This window comes from Chenopodium album, chromosome 16, assembly GCF_948465745.1.
Source record: "Chenopodium album chromosome 16, dcCheAlbu1.1, whole genome shotgun sequence".
Lineage (NCBI taxonomy): Eukaryota > Viridiplantae > Streptophyta > Magnoliopsida > Caryophyllales > Amaranthaceae > Chenopodium > Chenopodium album.
The window spans coordinates 46,933,510-46,946,048 of NC_137849.1; the positions used below are offsets into that span (position 1 = coordinate 46,933,510).

General features: G+C 33.4%; 2 protein-coding genes across 2 annotated transcripts; both read left to right on the forward strand.

Moving 5' to 3' along the window:
* The first annotated feature begins 253 nt into the window (after positions 1-253).
* Positions 254-6,994, forward strand: LOC145586748 (UTP:RNA uridylyltransferase 1-like). Its single transcript, XM_081643657.1, has 6 exons — positions 254-1,409; positions 3,117-3,485; positions 4,255-4,478; positions 4,870-4,933; positions 5,999-6,195; positions 6,476-6,994. Exons 1-6 carry the CDS (start codon positions 360-362, stop codon positions 6,684-6,686), a joined length of 2,115 nt encoding a protein of 704 aa, XP_081499783.1. The 5' UTR covers positions 254-359; the 3' UTR covers positions 6,687-6,994.
* Positions 6,995-9,598: 2,604 nt separating this feature from the next.
* LOC145584437 (uncharacterized) lies at positions 9,599-11,533 on the forward strand. The gene is made up of 2 exons (XM_081641278.1): positions 9,599-9,887; positions 11,190-11,533. The coding sequence occupies exons 1-2, from the start codon at positions 9,599-9,601 to the stop codon at positions 11,531-11,533; spliced, it is 633 nt and encodes a 210-aa protein (XP_081497404.1).
* Positions 11,534-12,539: the final 1,006 nt, after the last annotated feature.

The window sequence follows — 12,539 nt, forward strand, 5'->3', positions numbered from 1 at the left end:
ATGGAGTATTCTTTTTATTATCCTTAAGTGTTTTAAAGGAGATAAAACTGTATTCAACACATCCTTTTTTTTTATTAAAGGAAAAACTATGTTTAATTCACCTTACTAATACTCCGTATTATCAATGAATCCGACCATGTTTGGATAATCCTCCTAAAGAAGGGAAGAATATCCAAATACGGAGTATCTTAATAGGTGTCCAAATTTCCTTTTTAAAAAATCTAAAACATAAAAAGCCTATAATAATAAAGTAAAAAAAAAAAAAAAGTGAAAAAGACCCCTCATTTCTCCCACAAACCCAAAATCTTGAAACTCATGATCCCATCATAATCACCCCCAAATCTCACCTTAAACCCACCATGACCGACGGCGGCGGCGATTTCCTCCTCCGCCTCGTCCAAAACCGTCAACAACAACATCTTCAACAACAGCAACAACACATTCAACAACAACAACACCAGCAACAACCATCTTTTCTTCCTCACAATCTCTTCTCTCCTTCACCTCCTTCTCACACACTCTCTCTTGATCCCGCCGTCGCCGCCGTCGGACCTTCCGTCGGACCCCACCACAACCACAATCAGCACGATTACTCTCACTCTCGCTCTCCTTTCTCTCTCTCTCCTCAAACCCAAAACCCCAATTTCTATTATCAAGGGTTTCCGCGACCTAATTCTCCTAACCCCTCGATTTTCTCGGCTCCTCATCAGCATTTTGATCTTCTTCGTCGTCAGCAACACCAGCAGCAGACTGGGTTGGAACAATCTGGAACTGGGTACTTTGGAAATTACCCTAATTGTGGGAATTCTGTTGAGAATGAGAGTTTGAGATTGAAGAAATTGGAGTTGGAATTGAATTTGTTGAAGGAACGTGAACTGGGTTCGGGTTTAGGGGTTAGGAGGGTTAATGGGTTTGATCCGAATCGAAGGATTGATGGTAATGTTAATTGGGGTTATGGTTCGCCTGAGCAGAGACGGTCTGGGCCTCCGCCGGGGTTTTCGAGCACGCCCGCTAACCAAAGGCGGGATTTTGATGGTTTGAAGAATAATGTGTGTGGGGAGATTGGTAGTTCTTTTGGTGAATTGAAGAGGGGTAATAATCATAGGGATTTTGGTTCTAATAGTAGGAGTTATGAGAATGAAAGGCGGTTTTTGAGTAGAGATAGTGGAAGTGGGATTAGTGGACAGATTGATCATCCTGGTTTGCCTGCTGGGAGTAGTCTGAAGTCTGTATCGGTTTCGGATATCGAACAGTCTTTGCTAAATGATCATGATGGTGTGGCTGATAATGGGGTTAGTCATGACGAAATTGATGATTTAAGTGAACAGCTAGTTGATTCAGTTCTAGGAGAGGATCAGTCTGCTGAGAATAATGATACTAGTGCTAAGAAGAAACAACCCCGTGATAAGGTATAATCTAGGTGCTCCTGTCTCTTCTTATCAATTGCATTTTGAAGCAATTCAATTTGATTAAATTTAGGCTAGTTATACAACATTTATATTCTTTATTGGATTTATGCTTTCTTTGTGAGTTTTCATTATTATGCCTGTGTTGGTAGTGTTGATAAATGTTGATTTGTAGACGTAATAACATGTATATTGATAAGTTGATTGGTAGACGTGAACAAAACCTCCTAGATTTTTTATCTTCCAAGTTAATCAGAGATAAGTATTCTTTTGAATTGAACCATGATTATCTTCCGAGTTAGAAATGTTCTTTTTTGGAATAGAATTAGGCCTGGAGTTAAGGAGGAAAGGGGTAGAACAAAGCTAGATTGTGTTTGATTGGGAGTAGTGCTGGATTCGTATTTATGAAACTAATGTTGGGAACTCTTTAAGTCATAATAACTTTAAGTGCAACTTTGTAGTTTTAATTTACTCCATACTAGGAAATTCAGAAATTATGAGAATTTGTTGATGTTGTTTTATGGTATAAGTTATTGTTTTTCTGTCACGTATCTAGTATTATATTTGTGGCATTTGGGTTATGCAGGACTATATTAACCCGGGTTAATCTACCTTTTCTATTTTAGATTGTCCCAAATTAGTAGTCCTCTTTCTATGATGTATTAAGTATAGTTTATTTAAGCTCACAACTTTTCATATTACCCTTAATGATTTTATCAAGAAAGATACCTTGTGGTATGGTAAAGAACTAAATATGTACTTCCTCCGTTTCTTTGTAGTTGCAACACTTTCCTACATTGGAAATGTCACAATAGTTGCAACACACCATAAAAGGAAGATTTTTATGGTGAAAATTGTACTAATACCTTTATTTAAAGCACATGGCCCACTTGATTATACTCCTAACAATCTCTTTACCCCATTTTAAGTGTATTATATCATGTGAGGTCCTTTTTTCTTAAATACCGTGATAAAATGTGTGTTGCAATTATAAAGAAACGGAGGAAGTATATTCTTACAGAAAGTAGTATAATCATGGTATTTCAACCTAATTTCTTGATAGCGATCTTCAATCTATTGTGCCTTTTATTTAGGGATAGGGAGTATGATTTAGATATGTATTGAATAAGGATGAGTTTGGAAACCACCTTTTGCTTGTCATGAGAGTAAGGCTGCCTACATCCAGCCTTCCCTACCCTGCTACTTGCCTTGGTGTGATACTCTTTTGGGGTATCAGCTAAAATTGATGATTTATTTACTCTGCATTTTTAATAAAGGACTTTTTTTAAGTTATATCATAGTTTAAGGAAATGTTTAATGACGGGGAAAGGGGTAGACTATTGCATATGGCCATAGCTATTATACCTACTGGAGAGCTGATTCAGTGCAGTATTTTTCATATTGACGTTGTTGTATATGCATTTGTAGAATTTAATGATGGTGATCTAGCCCTACCCTAGGGGTGTTTTGGCGCAAAGTTCTTTTCTTGTCACATGCTATTAATAGAGTCACAGAAGTTTCGAGGTTCTGTATGCCATTTTCTATTGTTTTTTAACGTTTTTTCTTTTGTGAGGACATCTGGGTAATATACTTGCATGTTCATCAGCTTAATTTTATTCTGTTTAAAATAGTTACTTAAGTTTCCACCCATACTGCTTATGCCCATTGACTGCTGAATTTTTGTACTCAAACTGTTGTGCTTGCAATTAGGACTTCAGATCAGATGCTAGAGGGAAATGGATCCTTTCGCAAAGGATAAGGAACTCCAGAAGGCTGACTGAATGTCGGAGAGATATAGACCGGTTGGATGCCCCTTTTCTTGCAATTTACGAGTCACTAATACCAGCAGAGGAGGAGAAGGCCAAGCAAAAGCAGTTTTTGGCATTATTGGAGAAACTTGTGTGCAAGGAATGGCCTAATGCTAAGGTTTATATTTATGGATCTTGTGCCAACTCTTTTGGAGTCTCAAAAAGTGACATTGATGTCTGCCTTGCCATTGATGATCTATACATCAATAAGGTTGATATGTTGTTGAAATTGGCTGAGATTTTAAAGTCTGATAATCTCCAAGATGTGCAGGTAAGCCTTATTAAAGTTAGCAATCAAATTTTTTGCATTGTATTTGCACTACTAGTATTCAAAAATTTTAATTGGACGTGGTCTATACTAGGTGATGTTTGTTCTCATAAATTGTGGAATCTTCTTTTCAGTTTGGATGTATCCAAATGATTTAATTTCTTTCTATTTTCATCATGGAATGAAAGCAATTCAATTTTGTATTAATAGATAAAATTTTCTTAAGTTATTGATCATAACAATAATAATATTACCAAATGAGTTCTGCATTCTGCAATGGGGCCCATACTGAAATATGATCTTGTATCAACTCTCTTACGCTCTTTGCCATTACTGTTTAAAATTCACCTTTTACCACTACATCTGTGATTATTTTATTGAACACATAAACTAAATATAGCGAAGGACTTCAAAAGACAGTTTTTTTCGTTTAAAACTTAACTTTGGTGTTTTCTTTCAGATAAAATTTGAAAAGCGCTAAAAATGAATTTGACAAGCATGAGCAACTGTTTTATGTGTTTCTGGTTAGTAATACCAATATAGTGTCACCCCATGAACTTAAGGCGGGTTAAATCACTTATATGGCTAAGTTAGAAAACTGGTATATATTCATCTAGGATATGCATCTCTCTTTTTCTCCTTTGGGTCAATCTGGAAACAGTGGCATGTGATTCTTATTTGAAGTTGATTTGGGCATGATACTCTCATTTCAAATTCATGCTTTGGTTTAAGCAGTTTTTGTGTTTCAATTTGCTTTAATTTCTGATTACAGGCATTGACTCGTGCACGGGTTCCCATAGTAAAGCTTATGGATCCAGTGACAGGAATTTCATGTGACATTTGCATAAACAATGTTTTAGCTGTTGTAAATACAAAGCTGCTTCGAGATTATGGAGAAATTGATGCAAGACTAAGGCAGTTGGCATTTCTTGTGAAACACTGGGCGAAGTCCAGAGGAGTTAATGAAACTTATCAGGGAACACTATCTAGTTACGCGTGAGTTTTTCTTCAATAAATGATTATTTTGTGATGTGATTGGTTATATACTTATATCTACATTTGTATTTTTCATACCAAGGGGGTTGGCATTGTAGGTTTGCTCGTCATCATCTTCTTATTGACACTTGAATAATATACTTCTATGTCTGTTAAATAGGCCATTTAGACTAACAAAGTAATTACCTTTTTAAGTTTTAAGTTTCAAAAGCTCTTATGTGACTTCATTGCCATGTAACTTTTCCATTTCTGTTGTTGATGAATTAATCATGATTCAGTCAAGTTTGTGCAATAACTTATTTTCATGTCCCCTCACTCAGTGGATTTGATGGTGGTCCTCTAAAATTTAACTTTCTTCACATGGAATGAGCTTTTTTGATTTGTTATGCAGGTATGTGCTGATGTGCATCCATTTTTTACAGCAGCGTAATCCTCCCATCCTTCCTTGTTTGCAGGTAAAAGTTTAAATGCTTCTTTTGGAGCATCTGGTATGTACAAGTACCATTTTACAGGGCCATTTTAAAGCTTGCTTCCTTTTTTCTTTTGTGTCTGTGTGTGTGTGGGGTGATAATTTATTTTGGATTGATTAATCATAAGGATGCTATGCAAAGGTTTTTTGTTTGGATATGCTTGAAGGATGACCTGATAACTTGGAGTAAATACTTTTTTGAAAGGTCTTTAGCAGAATTTGGAAGCCTTTGCTAATTTTGCATTTTGGTTTCTACTTTTGTTTGAAAGGCCTTGCTGTCTTTATACTAGTTTGTCCTCTTTAAAAGCTTTCTTCATATCCTGAATAGATAGCCTAAAAGATATTTTAGCTACGCAACAAGCATGCTTATAATGTAGTATACATTCACCATATGGAGTGAGTGTGGGACTGGATGCTGTATGGCTGTAGGACTTATGGTGAAGCTAGAATGAATTACTTTCTTCGATTTTGTTTGTCTTAAAACTATTTTACCTCTTAATCTGTTGGAAAATAGATACATGCAGGAGCACTCACAGTTCACCCGCGTCTAGGGACGTCGTGTTCTTGCTCAAAAGTATAAGATTCCAAGAGTAAAATTCTGCGATTCATTAAAACAACTAAACATGCTTCTATCGACCCCAGATAATCTGCACTTGCATTAGGTGCCTCAACAACAATAATAGCAAGATCCATTGTGTATTCTGTTGAAACTCGAAACTCTATTCTTTAATAAACCATCTAGTGACATTGGAAGAGAGTATCCAAGTTTTACATTCATTTGGTGTGCGTATGTTCCCTTCACTTACTAAACCGGCTTTCTGTTTTTATTATGTAACTTCTGAGGATCTGTCGGAAAGGTTGATTAACAAAAAGGTTTTTGATGATGCTTTTGTATCAAGTTCTTGATTTGTATCAAAATGCAAGCATGCGTCACTTTCTTCTTAGCATTGTATTTGAAGGATTAATTTTTGCCCTTTTTGAGTAGTTTAACTAAGCCTTTTTAGCTGAATATTCTGGTAACCTGACGGCCTGACCCTTTAATTTCTTGCAGAGAATGAAACCTACATATGCTGTGACTGTTGATAATGTTGAATGCGCTTTCTTTGATCAAGTTGAAAAACTTCGTGATTTTGGAGCCCGAAATAACGAAAATATTTCCAAGTTACTGTGGGGGTTCTTTTATTATTGGGCATATTGTCATGATTATGCAAATAATGTCATATCAGTTCGTGCTGGTTGTATCCTCAGGTGAGATAAATATTCAATTATTATCAGGATCATTTTTAAATACAGACCTTTCTTGTCAAACCTTGTGTAGTAATCCATACCATGGTTGCTGCTTCCCATTGGTCTTTATTGTACTATTGTGGGACTTCATGTCTTCCTTGTTTACTTTCTTCAGTAAATAATATGTTGAGCTAACCTTTCTGTTTGGGTTTATTTGAATACAAGTTGCTCTTCACTTTCTTTAAGTACTCTTGGGTTAAAAGGCTAAAGTTATGCATGGGTAATTCTTTGGTTCTGGTAGGAAGCAAGAGAAAGATTGGACAAGAAGGGTGGGTAATGATCGTCACCTTATATGCATAGAAGATCCGTTCGAGACATCCCATGATCTAGGACGAGTGGTAGACAAACGCAGCATTAGAGTCCTACGGGAGGAATTCGAACGAGCTGCTGAGATTATGCAGTATGATCCTAATCCTTGTGTAGCGCTTTTTGAGCCTTACATATCTAGATAAATTTCATCTCTCTGTTTATTCTGCAAGTGTTGTTGCTTGTAAGTACTAAGTAGGGTTGCTCTTCAGCTTGTATAGTGGCGTTGCTTTTGGTTTTGGCTAATGATATAATATATTAAGTAATTAAGGGCTAATCATATGCCCTCCTAAAGGTGTAGTCATGTGCTGTAAAGAAACCGTAGTTTCTTCACAATCTAATCTGAAGCTAGCCGTTCTGCTTCCTTTTGAATTGGTTTGCTATTGCAGCTGCTGCCTGTCATTTGTTCTTGTTTTGTTATATAATATGAAGTTGCAAGGTATTTGTTTTTCAAGTTTTTATTATATCCGTTTACTTATAAGTGTACATCCGTCTATTATCTGCTGATATTGCTACTACATAGTGTATACGGACTACTCTTAGAACCTGTTGCTCCTGTTTTTCTCTGTATATTACGGAGTAGTTTTTTTCCGTAATGTTAATCTGATATTAAATGTCATTCCAATGGTATCTGGCTCTTTAAAATTCCAATTCTATGAACACATTTCCTTTTCGTTAGATTGGGGTTATCTTTGGAGGGAAGGTAAATATATTTGGTTCGTTAAATTTTACTCCTATATAGGAGCATATCCTATTGATTAGATTTGCTAAAGCAACTATTTTGATGAAACTCTTTAAGTGTTTGCTTGGTTGACTGCATATAAATAGAGATTGTTTGACGTTGTTTTCTGTTTTTTGATTTTTTGAAAACAAAAAATCAAAAATAGGAAACTAGAAAATGGTGATTCATTTTTTAATTGTCAAAAATTATCACAATTTCAATAAGTTTGACCTATTTGTGAAAAACAAAACCACATAAACAATTAGGGATGGCAACAGGTCGGACTCGGAGCGGATTATGCTAAATCCGACTCCGACCCGACAGGAAGTCGGAGGCTAAATCCGACTTCATTATCTGACCTCTGACTCCGACTCCGACTTCATTTTCTGACCTCCGACTTCGACTCCGAGTTTTTTTTCGTTATTCAATATACTTTGAGAAATTGGGCTATTTGGGTCTTTACAACCCACACCCAATGCCACCATGACCCACACAAAAATCCACTATCTATTGGAGTTGGAGTTGGAGTCGAATGATCCGTCAGAGTCAGACATTTGTCGGAGTCAGATTTTTTGTAGGATCCGGCTCCGACCCTCCACTGACTCGGAGTCGGATTATTTTAACGGAGTCGAACTCGGATTACGCATGAAAAAATCACGTGTTGATCGGTGTAATTAATGCTAATTTTAATTTAATCTTTCTGCTTTTAGCTAGCTTATCCAAGGCCTCCAAAACGTTCGCTAACTTTTGCCTTTAAAAAATTTGACATAAAATCTGACGAATGATTCTTGACTTGGAATCAATCTGACAATGATATACCCTGGTAGTTGTAGTTCATTGATTATCATCAATTTGACAATTCATCAACATGCTTCATGGTTATTCTTCATTTTCAAATCTACACTTCCCAAACTTAACCTGTTGTTATTTAGAAGTATTTTTTCTTCCTTACGAACTCTTGAGATCTTTAAATCATACTCCATTCATATCTTAATAAGTGTATCACTTTAACTATGTATTAATTGTGATAACTTATACTCCGTTGTAGATTTGACACTTAATATATTTAATTTTATATGTATTACTTTAAATTCTAATAATAATTTAATACGTAGTATTATGAAAACATACATTCCATCAAGTCAAATTACGAATGTAAAAGTCAAATTGATGCATTAGTTATTTGATTTACTCCCTTCGTCCCTTATTGATAGTACCTTATGGGTAATTTTCACATGAATTAATAAACATAAATTAAAGTAGTAAAAATACATTGAAAAGGTAATTTTACATTGGGTATGCAAAAAAGTAGAAAGATAATGTAATAAAAGTACATGAAAAAGCAAAATTTACATGGAAAAAGTTAAATTTGCACAGATATTGTTGCAAATTGAAGGGAATTTGATATTAATGGTACTTGAAAAAAGCAAATAAACTATCAATAAGGGACAAAGGGAATAGATAAGAAGAGAGAAGGAAAATAAATGCCTTAGGAGTTAGGACCCCAAGAGGTTGTTTTGCCCCATAACATTAATTTTGGAATTATGAAGTGTTGTTTGGTTGAAAATGAAAAGTTTTGCTTTTACAAAAAGTTCTAATTACCCTAGTAATTTAAGTAATTACTCTAATTCTGTTTTTTTAACAAGTGCATGAGTGCATTGCTTTGATTAATACTTATCAAAACTTAACTAATCTGTGTTATTTGTAATTATCCATTATAAAAATTATACGAGTATTTCGTTTGACATTGTTGTGGTTTTCTGTTTTTTGGTTTTTTGTTTTTTAAAAGTATATGATATATGTCTCATAATGAATCAAAAATTATTTAAACTTATTAAAATCATGATAATTTTGAAAACTGACAACAAAAAAGTGAAAACACCTTTTTCTTGTTTCCTGTTTTTGGTTTTTGATTTTCAAAAAAACAAGAAACTAAAAACCAGAAATGATGCCAAACAAGACCTAAGCTTTTAAAAATAAAATAAAAAATAAAAAATAAAATAAAAAAATAAAAAAATCGTACTCCATATAAAGTCAAGATTAGCATATTTTCACATCTTTATAATAAATGTAACCTTTAATATTCCAAAAAACATGTTCTTTCAATTCCTAAGATCTTTCATTCTCTTTATGTTTAATTATAAGAAGTTATCAACCAAACAAGCAATAAATATGGGTAAAAATATTTCAAGACAGCATTTACTATGATAAAAGCAAGTTTACCTATCTACAAAAATAAATTTACACTTGCTTGTTCATTCACATTCCTTTAAGAAAAGAAACTTACATTACTTTTTTAAAAAAGTTACAGAAAAAAAAATAAATAAAAAAAAAAACATGGATGGTTCAAGCAGTAAAACAACGAAGAAGAAGGGAAGTGCACAAGGAGAAAATGAGAAGATGATGAAGATTACAGTAATGAAGGAAAACACCAAAAATATTTCTTACAACATTAAGAGAGATTTTGCATTAGGAAGGTTAATGTTTGATTATTGTCAAAATTTAGGTGTTGATTATAAGGGCTTTAAGTTTACTTATCTTGGTAAGCAAATTTCTGATTTTGATACTCCTAATCTCCTTCAAATGGAAGATGAAGATGTTATTGATTGTTGGGCTGATCAAATTGGTGGTCATCAACTTTTTTAATTACTGGAGTAACCTACTTAACCTTTATTAATTAAGCAATTAATTGCTTTGTTAGTTTCTTAATGTGATGTGTGTTTTCTTCGTATTGTGTTCTTGTTTTCTAGGCGTTGTAACGATATGATCACCCTTGTGTTTTCAGTTTTCGTTGGTGTTTTTAGTTGTTGCTTTGAATTGATTCTACTAGTTTAATTTTGAATTGTTTTTCTTATTATGAGTTTAGTAACGTTTTGCCTGTTTTTCCTTTGAGCACTATATGTTCCAAATGCTAGATCCATTTAACAAGACCTTAAGGGCTAAAGGATAAATTATTTAACGGGATTATAGTTAATTTATATTGTTATACATTTTCAGTATATCAACTTTTCATACTCTCCTGTTTTATAATAATCGCAATATTTTGATTAACACATAAACTTATGTATAACTTTGACTATTAATTTTTTTAAAAAATATTATACTAGTATAAAATTTAAAGATTACCTAAAATAAAATATTTGGATTATATTTCCTGATTTTAGCTATGATGCACAAATTGATTAAAAAAAAAAAGAAGCTATGATATACAAAGGTAAAAAATACCACTCCGTATTCCGTATAATATATTAGAATAACTTTACTATACATTTGGTGTATAGTAAGTTACTGTACATCAGGGGTCACTTTTTATTAATTTAGAGTCACTTTTACAATTTTTTAGGTAACTTTTATCAATAAAATATAAATAATTCGTAACTTTTATTTATATTAGGGTAACTTTTATTCATATTAGGGTAATTTTACTCATTTTAGGGGTAACTTTATAACGGTACATCCGATTTATTTAAAAGTTTGTCAATATATTATTATAATGTTCTACTATAAGATATTCTAATTTTCATAAATTTAATTCTTTCTTCGGTTTAATAAATACGATGAGTCAAATCTTATGTGGTACCAATAAATAAGTGCCATGTAAACTTGTGAGTTGTGACGAATATATTTTGTCGCAACTTGCAACCTTTAATATTACCCTATCTAAATTAATTCCATTTACAATCTTTCAAATAAAAAATTTCATTTACTCCACTTAAAATATAAAAATTTAATTCAATTTTTAATATCAAAAAAAAAAAAGAAAAAGGAATAAATACCAAAGTCTAAAGGCCCAATCATCAGAAAATTCACAATTCAAAACCCTACTACAGTAATAGTTCCCTTAACCTATCTATAAAATGGTAGCATAGGCAAAACAACGAAACCTCTCTACTAAAAATTTCATATTTTTGCGTACTTTGAATGGAAGGATCATCAAAGCCAAGGACACCCAGCCCTATCCCGGGCGACGGCAGCGGAAGAAAGTCCGGAGGAAAAGGAAATGATGGTAAAACAGTGAAGATTACAGTACAAATGCAAAACACCAAAGATGTAACTTATAATATTAAGCGTAACGCTCCACTAGGAAAGCTTATGCTTAATTATTGCCTTGAATTGGGTTTGAACTACAAGGCCTTTAAGTTCACTTATTTGGGTAAGCAAGTCAAAGATTGTGAAACCCCTCTTGATCTTCAAATGGAAGGTGAGGATGTTATTGATTGTTGGTCTGATCAATCACGTGGTCGTGGTCGTGGTCGTGGTTACGCAATGTGATTACTTCAACTTGTTGGTGTTCCATTGTTAAGGGTAGTTTATTTCTTAGTGTTAATCTAATGAATTTACAACCGTTTTATTAGAAATTTTCTCGGGGTGGGTGTTCATTTTGGTGTTTTTGAAGAAATTTGGTTGTCGATGGTTATGAATTAGAACAGATGATGTCGCTGGTTGTAAATGTTACGTGCTATATATAAATATTATTGGAGTACTACTGCTGTGCAAAATCAATGTTTTGTTTTTTTAGGTTACCCACAATGTAGTGGTGGGCTAATTGCTATTTGCTATGGAATGGACACTATAAAGATAACCCATTCTATCTAAAATCGTAAAGTCTATTGTTTAATACTTCGTACTTTATATGAGTTAGTAGCTTTTTACTAAACTTTGATAAAAAAAATTTGCTACCATTGCAAAAAATTTCCTTCTTTAAATGTGCAAATTGGTTTTGAGATAAGTAATGAGTTGAATCATTGATTTTTAGGATTATGGAAGATGACTCCACACTCTGAACAAACCGATCCTTAAAAGTCATAGAAAAATCGTTGGAAAGAAGCTAAATCTTGAAATTTTTCATTCACTTAATAAATCGATAAACTAATTGAAATTATAAAGTTATCTAATTTTACGAGTTAAAAAAGTTAGCATAAATTGTAAATTTGTGATTGATATTACTTGCAAAGCTTATTAATTTAGAAACTTGAAGAACTTTGCAAACATACCTCTAATTTAAGAAGGATAATTCATTCAAGATTATGCCAAACTCAATCAACATATTTATGTACTACTCCATTGACATTCACAAACACAATGAACAACCTTTATTAAGTAGTCTACTCATATGAAGTATTAGCTACTTAACTCTACATGTACGCGATGCGTGTTTAACCCGATCACGACGGATGATCACCACAATGATTTAGAATGAATTCCATAACACTAGATAAAACCCCATCAACCCCACCATTAGTAGTATCAACAACCAACTTAGGAACCTCACCCACAT

What these genes read in the sequence shown, in the direction of transcription:
- LOC145584437 (XM_081641278.1), top strand. Translation starts at nt 9,599, where the DNA reads ATGGATGGTTCAAGCAGTAAAACAACGAAGAAGAAGGGAAGTGCACAA. An exon ending in TTGTTGGGCTGATCAAATTG is followed by an intron (nt 9,888 to 11,189) that starts GTGGTCATCAAC and finishes TTTGAATGGAAG; the next exon opens with GATCATCAAAGCCAAGGACA.
- LOC145586748 (XM_081643657.1), top strand. Translation starts at nt 360, where the DNA reads ATGACCGACGGCGGCGGCGATTTCCTCCTCCGCCTCGTCCAAAACCGT. An exon ending in AGAAACAACCCCGTGATAAG is followed by an intron (nt 1,410 to 3,116) that starts GTATAATCTAGG and finishes GCTTGCAATTAG; the next exon opens with GACTTCAGATCAGATGCTAG. An exon ending in GGAACACTATCTAGTTACGC is followed by an intron (nt 4,479 to 4,869) that starts GTGAGTTTTTCT and finishes TTTGTTATGCAG; the next exon opens with GTATGTGCTGATGTGCATCC.